The 8,188-nt window shown below is 49.9% G+C and overlaps 1 protein-coding gene across 1 annotated transcript; it reads right to left on the bottom strand.

The window, feature by feature from the left end:
- Nucleotides 1-1,164: 1,164 nt before the first annotated feature.
- Igfbp6 (insulin like growth factor binding protein 6) lies at nt 1,165-7,974 on the bottom strand. The gene is made up of 4 exons (XM_027396665.2): nt 5,132-7,974; nt 2,555-2,694; nt 2,312-2,434; nt 1,165-1,502 (listed from the first exon to the last, which is right to left on the bottom strand). Exons 1-4 carry the CDS (start codon nt 5,466-5,468, stop codon nt 1,380-1,382), a joined length of 723 nt encoding a protein of 240 aa, XP_027252466.1. The 5' UTR covers nt 5,469-7,974; the 3' UTR covers nt 1,165-1,379.
- Between the last annotated feature and the right edge of the window lie 214 nt (nt 7,975-8,188).

The raw sequence follows: 8,188 nt of genomic DNA, 5'->3' as shown, positions 1-8,188 counted from the left end.
TTGCTGAATGTCACAGCCCCTCTACCTCCAACCACGTTGGCCAGCTTCATGCTTGCTGTCTCACTTTCAGGAGTGAATCTGTGTCTAAGGCTAGAAGGGGGACTTTGCCTTCTTGAGGCTTATCACCTAGCATGGTGCCTCCTGGCTCTCTATTCGAAGACTGAAGGTCAGGAAGGGGCCAGAAACATCTTCATGTACCTTGTGTGAGCTTTCTGAGGGCACAAGACGAGGGCTATGTTACATGTGTGCAACGATGTTTTGTTGCAGGTTACCTTTGTGACTTATATGATTGATGTTGAGATCTCTCAAGGAATTCTAGGCAGCAAGGCCCCTGAATGTCAGCTCTTCTCTACATCTTGGGTTCCCAAGTAGAAAGGTCAGACACACTTAATACTAAATAGTGCCAGGGATTGCCATGCCTCCCTTTGCCATTCCCTACCTATCCTATGTAACTTCAGGAAAGTGACCCAAACTTTTTAAGCTTCTGGGGGAAAAAATGGGGCAAAAAGTCCCTACTCATCAGGTGAGTGCCAGCACAAATAAGGCAGTCTGCAGTAAACCACATAGAGCCTTTTTGGTAGGAAGTAGGACCAGAGCTGGTAAATGCTTTGGGACTTCCCTTTATAGCAAATTCCTGCTGGGGATTAACCATTAATCCTTCTCCTCTATCAGTCCAAAGATCAGCAGTAGAAACAAAGTTGCAGTCACCATAATCTCATCAGTAACCAGGTGCTGCAGAACTCATTTGCAGGCCATGATCTCAGTCAAACCCCACAAGGAAACTCCAGGTGGGTATCTGGGTGAGGCTAGGGGGCTTGAGGCCTATGGCAGTGGCAGTCCACTGTGTTCCTAGGACAGTGGTTGACTAGAAAGGTAGGACTATGTGGAAGGGCCTAGGCCTGGCCCAGGATGATGTGGTAGACTTTGGGGAGCCCCTTTTGAGGGCCTTACCCTGCCTGGGGAGTGGAGGGGGGATGGCTAGGGGCAGGTGAGATGTTGGGGGGATGGGAGGGAGAGGGAGAAGGGATTGACATCTGAAGAAGCTTGTTCCTAATTTGAACTAATAAAATAAAATAAAATAAAAAAAGAAAGGTAGGACTACTATGAGTGATGGTAGACAGAGAGCCTGGGGCTCCAGAGCTGTAAGGGATGGACACAAAGAAATAAAGCAGAGACCCCCGACACAGCTTTATTAGTACCCCAAGCCAATAACAATTTTTCTAACTAAATGTGTAAAGGCCCAAGGGTGAGGGGAACAATGGGACAGGGCCTGAAGGTAGGACATGGGGCACAAAGCCCCTGGTGACTCATCACTCTACACATAGCTCAGATGACAGCCCTGCACTCTTGACAGTATCCTGGAGGCTCCCCACCCTGCTTTAGCCACTGCTCTTGCCAGAGCACTGTGAGCTTCCATGGCCATCTGGAGACACTGGCAAGGGCCGGCCCATCGGATCCACACACCAGCAAGGTCCACGGCGATTCCCCTGAGAGGACCGACACTGAGGAGAGAGGCGAAGATCAGGGTGAGGTCTAGGCTTCAAGGAGGAACATCTGAGAGTTTTTGGTCCCTTGACCTACTAAATAGGGCCCACCCTGGTAAACCAGAACAATACTTTTCAAAATGCAGTTCCCACCAAATCAACAGCGCCTGCATCATCACTTTTGTGTTAGAAATGGGTGTTCTCATCCTAGCCCAGAAGGCTGAGTCAGAAACTGCAGATTGGGTCGTGTGTGTGTGTGTGTGTGTGTGTGTGTGTGTGTGTGTGTGTGTTTCCACCAGCTAATACACCTCCAGAAGATTCCCAGGGTCTTCCTTTGAGAGCCATTGCAAGGCCACTGCCTAGAGGTGACTTGGAATCTTCTACTGAAATGGTTGGCCTTTCATTCATTCATTCATTCATTCATTCATTCATTCATTCAAATCATACTAGAGATTGAGCCCAGGGCATTGCTAAGCAAAGCTTTACCAGTGGACTATAAACAACTTCTCGTTTTTACTTTTTATTTTGAGACAGAGGCTCACTAAGTTTGTAGGTCAGGTGGGCCTTAAACTTCTAATTATCTTCCTGACTCTTTTCATGTCTATGTGGGTTTTAAATTGGAAGACCCTGAAAGGCAGGGGAGGTAGTTTGTGTGTCTGCCCTGTGTGTTTTGTGTGTTTGTTTTTGAGACAGGGACTTGCTCCTGTCCTCCCAGCAAGCACCAACACACCCAGTAGCCTTTTTGCATCTTTTTTTGCAGCTTGATAAGCACCCTTTCTCATGTCCTGGCAGGGAATTTGCAAAGAGGAGAGGAGGCCTCTTCTCACCTGCTGCTTTCTGTAGAAGCCTCTGAGGTCACAATTGGGCATGTAGAGTCCGTGCGCACCCCCTCGGAAGATCTCAGTCTGGAGGCCCTGCAGTACTGAATCCAAGTGTCTTCGGCAAGGGCCCTGGAGAGGAACAGGGGTGGATAGGGGTGGTACTCAGAATTCCAGGAGCCTGCCTGGTCCGTGGAGCTGTCTCCAGTGGAAGTCTCCAACCCTCAGCCTCCATACAAACCCTGCACGAACCATCTCAGTGTCATGAACACCCCCTGGATTGGGCCTTATGGGGGTGGTGGAGGTCCCTGGATTCTTCTGCTGGTCTCTGTGACTTGTGTCACGTTGGCGGGAGGCACCTCCATGGGGTTTACTTTCCTTTGTTGTCTCCTCTGTGGCCATAAGAAGAATGGGAGAAGAAATCAGAAATCTGTCAAGACCAAAGACTAGCTCCACATGAGCCTTGGTCCATCTCTACTGGTTAAAGTGAGAGCAACTGATGGCTTTATGAACTAAAAGTAGCCAGATTTTGCCTAGCCTCATCCTGGCTGCTGTTTCTTCCTCTGACAAATAATTATACTATTGAGTATGGTGGTGTACCTATAATCTAAGCACTTGGGAGGCTTAGGCAAGAGGATTGCTACAATCTCAAGTCCAGTCTGGTCTATTTAACATGGGGCTGGAGAGACTGTTCAACTCTTCTAATTCCCAACATGGTGTCTCACAACAGCTGTCTGTGACTCCAGCAGCAGCGGATCCAGCCCCCTTTTGGCACCGATGTGGTATAGAGACACACATGCAGGCAAAACACCCACACATGTGAAATAAAAATAAAATACTACAGATAATATTTCCCTGAGCAACCGCTCCCCCATCCCCACTCCCCCCCTCCCATACACACACAGGGTTTCTCTGTGTAGGCTTGGCTGTTCTGGAACTAGCTCTGTAGACCAGGCTGGCCTCAAACTCACAGAGATCCACCTGCCTTATAAAGGAGAACAGTTTGGAAAGCAAAAACTCAGAGTGAACACAAAACACTATTGTTTTTTTTCTAGTCTTTAGGCTTCCTGTGAGAAGACTTGCCTATTCCACTAGAGGCCAGAAGAGGGCACACCAAGCCAGGAAGCTGTGAGAGAGGGGAGAGAGAGAGAGAGAGAGAGAGAGAGAGAGAGAGAGAGAGAGAGAGAGAGAGAGAGAGAGAGAGAGAGAGAGAATCATTCAGGACCCAATGGAATGTGTGCCCCTGTTGTGACCCCTCCAGTGACTCAGTCTGCTCCTCCCAGGCCTAAAATAGTTATTTTAAGGGCTTTGCATAGGGACTCTTCCTTTTTGTCCCAGTTCAACCCTAGTGGTCCAGAAGCATCTGGATTCAACCCTTAACCAGGATGTATTGAAGGCTGCAAAGGGGCAGGAAATAAGAGGTTTTCAACCTGCAGGTTGTGCCTGGTTTTGGAGAGTTTCTAGGTGCTCTGGGGAGAGTTCAGTACTGGGAAGGGATGACAGAAGTGAGCCAGGGCTAGGGAGAGGCTAGGGAAAGGATGGCAACATGTCAAGAGATAAACTCTCATACCTTTAAACTTTAAAAAAAAAAAAAAAAAAACTCCCTCTCCTCTGCAGTTGTCTTAACCCTTATCCCCTGAGTGCCACATCTTCCTCAGATCTTGTGCCTCTCTCCCTGCATTTAGTGCCAAACTGTGATGATGCTTCAAACTGCCTTTCCCAACCAAAACACACCTTCTAAGAAGAATCCTAGAAGCCTGAGCTCTGACACTAGAGAATCAGACTCAAACCCTCCCTGCTAGTGTGTGTGTGTGCACTTTTGGGTGTGCACGTGTGTGTGTGTGTGTGTGTGTGTGTGTGTGTGTGTGTGTGTGTGTGTATATGTATGATCGCATATGCATGATTGGGATAGGGTTTCATGTAGTTTAGGCTGGCCTGATATTGCACAGCCAAGGATGCTTCTAAACTGGTCTTCTTGCCTCCACCTCCTACGTGCTGGAATTACAGGCATGCAACACCATGCCCAGTGATTCAAGTTCACTTCTCATCCCTTTCTATGGAAAAACCAAGAATTCTTACTATCATCCAGCTTCCAGTTGCCTCCTCATCTTTTGGGTGCTGACTCACTCTTGTCCCACCCACCCAATGATTCAGTCTCATGGGCTCATCCCTGGGGTTGGGTGGGACAGGGAGGGCATCCAGTTCTGACCAGGTCTAAATAATAATAAGCCTGATTTGGCAGAATCCTTCTTTCCCCACCTCTTTGGCTCTCCCCAGGCCCTCCAGGCCCTGCCCACTGTCCGGTCTAGCCTGATATACTACTCAGTATCTTCTAGACTGCAGGGATCAGGTGCTTCCAACACTGGCACTGAAAGGGGGAGCAGGAGACATTTTTCTCTGTGTGCTACTGAAGTCTGAGGTTCCCTTTCCTCCTCCTCCATATGGAATCCAGGTCCTGTCTCCAGTGTGGGCCACTGGAGTGATGGAGATGAGCCTGCAGCGTACAAGGGATAGCTAAAACTAAAACTCTCCATCCTCCTTCTATATATGTCCCTTTCCCTTAGGAGAAAATAAATAGGGGAAAGGGAGAGTGGAGAGCCCGGACATCCCCCTTTCTTATTCTCAGGTGCCACTAGCCTCACGCAGCCTCATAGTTTTTCCCTGATCTTTCCTCTTCGCGGTCCACTCAAAGCTTGGGAGGAATTAATGGGTCGGTCCCAGAGGCTCGAAGAAACTGCTCACTGGAATCGATCCAGATTCCTGCCAGGAGAGACTAATTTCTCTTATCTCAGGTGGGCAGATGGAAGACGGTGTGGGACATGAACTCACCCGACGGCCCCCTGGCGCGGTGACAGCGGCCCTGGCCCATCAACAGCGCCCGCAAAGGTGCCTCTTCATTCTCTCGTGGTTGGCACTGCAGTCCTGGGGCACACTTAGGGATGTAGACCCCGCACGGTTGCCCCTCTCTCCTGAGACAGCCCCCGGCTTCTGCACAACCCTCTGCAGGCAACCCCGCGTCTTCCTCCTCCAGGCAGCTCCCGCGACAGCTGCTTTGCACCCCTGGCCCGCAGCCGGGACACCGCGTTAAGGCGGACCCTGGGCTCGCAGCGAGCAACAGAGTTAGCATCAGCAGCAGCGGCAGAGGGGGCAGCCTGTCCCGGGTCATGGTCCGAGTTTTTGCCCAGTGCACTCCTTCCAGAGAGTGTAGTGCAGCTGCTGCGGACTGCTGCTCCAGCAGCTCTTCAAAGCCCCTCCCTTAAAACCCAGGTGAAGGGGGAGGGGAAGGGGCAGGGGCATTCCCTAAACTGGGTGGACTGGAGGGCCACCCACCTGGGTCCGCTAGGCTTTTCCCTCCCTACTTCTTCTCAGCTGTTTACTTCCCAAATTGTTCTGATATTTTTTTTTCTTGCTTTGTTCCTGGGAATCTCGCCCGGAATTTGGGAGCTGTACATCTGGCTAAAGGGGACTGTGGGATAGGGAGGCGTGAAGGGAAGGACAGTGAAATCCAGTTAGCATGCATGTATTTGAAATGAGGAAAGTGAAGGACCCGTAGGTACTCCTGCAGATGAAAAGGGGTGGGGGGCTAAATGTGAACCGAGAAGGAAACTGGTGGAGAGGATGGATGGTAAACGCTACTAGGAGAGATGTAATTGGCATCTGGGCAGAAGCTCCTACCAGGGGCAAGAGCAGACCCAGAGAGAGGAGAGAATAATGTGGAGAAGAGGCAAAATAAAAGTCTCCAGGTCTCAAAACAAAACAGAATCTAGTCTGTGGGAAGATAACAAAAAAGGTTGAGGGAGCAGCGGTGAAATGAGGAAAGGACCAGGAATGCGCCTTGAGTAAATTGTAGGAACCCTAGTATTGCTGAGAGCCTCTGAGCGCCAAGGGAAAAGTGGCAGGGAAAGGGGGTCTTGAACTCCTGGAGGGTGTGAGTAAAGTAAAAGTAGGTGATCGTATTCTAGATGTTTTGGGGGACAGTTGTCCCTCTATTATTTCTCTTTCCTCAAGCTTTCTCCTTTCTCTAGTCATTCCTTGGTCTTCTGGAATTCTCAGATTGTTCTGTGCCCACAAGGTTTGGGAAGGGACTGGCCTGAGAATTTCAGTACTTCTAGGATCATTTGCCTGGCCACCTCCAGTGGACCCATCCACGGCAGTGCCTGTTCACCCCTAGGCATAGTTCTACCCTAGGCAGGGGTGAGCAAGTCCCCAGCACTCCCTGACAGTCTCAAGGAAGAAGTGGGATTGCTACACCCCACCCCACCCCGACAGTACAATTCCAAGTTATGCAACAGCAATCTCATTCTTTCCTAAAACAAGGGCTCCGGACAGTGACTAAGTTTAAATTCTGGGCCCCCAAGCAAGAATGTCAGCAAGGGCTTCCTGAGCTTTTTAAGCAAAAACAAAACAAAAAGAACTGCCCCGTGGCTACTCTCAGATTTTAGCTTTTGGAAAGTGATGATTTCCTGTTGCCAGGAGATACGGCTACAGATTGAACAGGCAGGAAAAAGTGACAGCTATCTTCTTTCTACCAAGGCCCTGGAGCAGGACTTCTCTCTGTGTTTTGACCCCAGATGGGGAGCGTGGTTCCTGTCCAAACCCTTTATCCCTATTTATTTACTTTTTCCACTGCAAATGCTTCTGGCCTTTCTTAAGGACTCCTGTTTGCTGCTTCTGAAAACGACTGAAAAGCCTATAGGAAGTTGGGAAGAAGGAAGATGGCTTCTTGCTGGGGTCCCAGTGGGTCTTTTGAAGAAGTGGTTCTCCACCCTTGTAGAGAAATCGCTAATGCCAGCCACTCCAGCCTACCCCTACTCACTTCCCCTCCCTGTGGGTCTCTGTTCCAAGGGCTCTCTTGGTCCCTCTCTGCAGGATGACACAATACAGGAATGCACTTATCCTGGCAGGACACAACCCCTTTCCTCATCCTTCCAGTATGAATGCCCAGAGATTGCCATTCCTGCCTGGGCACAAGTCTCCTCGAAGACAGAGGTCCTTGACTTTTGCTTTTCCTCCTTTTTGGGATGTCATCTGTCTTAGCACTCAGAGAAGAGACTGCGGAGCACATGGTGTAGGAGTATGCATGAGAATCTTTGCTGAGGAACTGGAACCAGGGCTGATACAGATTAGTCTTGGCCTATGATGTAGGGTTGTCCATAAATTTGGTAGGGACTCTTGATACACAACACACACTTCTAATCACTGAACTTGAATCTCACAAGTCCCATGCATCCTAGGCACTGGCTTCCTTTTGATAACATGTGGTAGAGCCAGAGGACAGCCTGTACTATTTTGGGCTTTAAGTTTGACAAGAAGGCTGCATATCTGGGCTGGGAAGACTCAGAGAGGAAGTACAGGGAAAGACCATAGGTCTGGCTGGAGAGGCCTGTGGTGATAACTGTAGCGATGTCCAGCCTGTTTCCTGACATCTGGCCTCCCACAACCTTCAACCTGTTCTAATGAAACACTGTGCTGGTTAAGTAATGGTCTCTTCCTCAAAAGCTTTGGGAGGGGGGTACTCCATACATATCCCCTCACCACAGATCTCAGCTCTCATTTGCCATTCTTTTTATTTTACTTTTTAACTTTGTTTTATGTGCATTGGTGTCTGTGTCAGGTATCAGATCCCCTAGAACTGGAGTTACAGACAGTTGTGAGCTGCCATATGGGTGCTGAGAATTGAACCCAGGTTCTCTGGAAGAGAAGTCAGTGCTTGTTGTACAATGTTTTTGCTCTTTTGGCTCTTTAGTCTTGGAGGGGGGGGGTGGGGTGGTGGGGGTGGGGGTGGTGGGTGGTGGGGGTGGGTGGGGGTGGGGGGGGTGGGGGGTGGGGGAGTGGGGGTGGTGGGGTGGTGGGGGTGGTGGGGGGGTGGGGGGGTGGGTGAGGGGG

The sequence above is a fragment of the Cricetulus griseus genome, chromosome 2 (assembly GCF_003668045.3).
Source record: "Cricetulus griseus strain 17A/GY chromosome 2, alternate assembly CriGri-PICRH-1.0, whole genome shotgun sequence".
NCBI classification, from domain to species: domain Eukaryota; kingdom Metazoa; phylum Chordata; class Mammalia; order Rodentia; family Cricetidae; genus Cricetulus; species Cricetulus griseus.
Note: the sequence above shows the minus strand (reverse complement) of the source record. Positions and strands in the feature narration are given on the sequence as shown.

What these genes read in the sequence shown, in the direction of transcription:
- Igfbp6 (XM_027396665.2), bottom strand. Translation starts at nt 5,468, where the DNA reads ATGACCCGGGACAGGCTGCCCCCTCTGCCGCTGCTGCTGATGCTAACT. An exon ending in GTGTTCATGACACTGAGATG is followed by an intron (nt 2,435 to 2,554) that starts GTTCGTGCAGGG and finishes GTTCCTCTCCAG; the next exon opens with GGCCCTTGCCGAAGACACTT. An exon ending in GCTTCTACAGAAAGCAGCAG is followed by an intron (nt 1,503 to 2,311) that starts GTGAGAAGAGGC and finishes CTCTCTCCTCAG; the next exon opens with TGTCGGTCCTCTCAGGGGAA.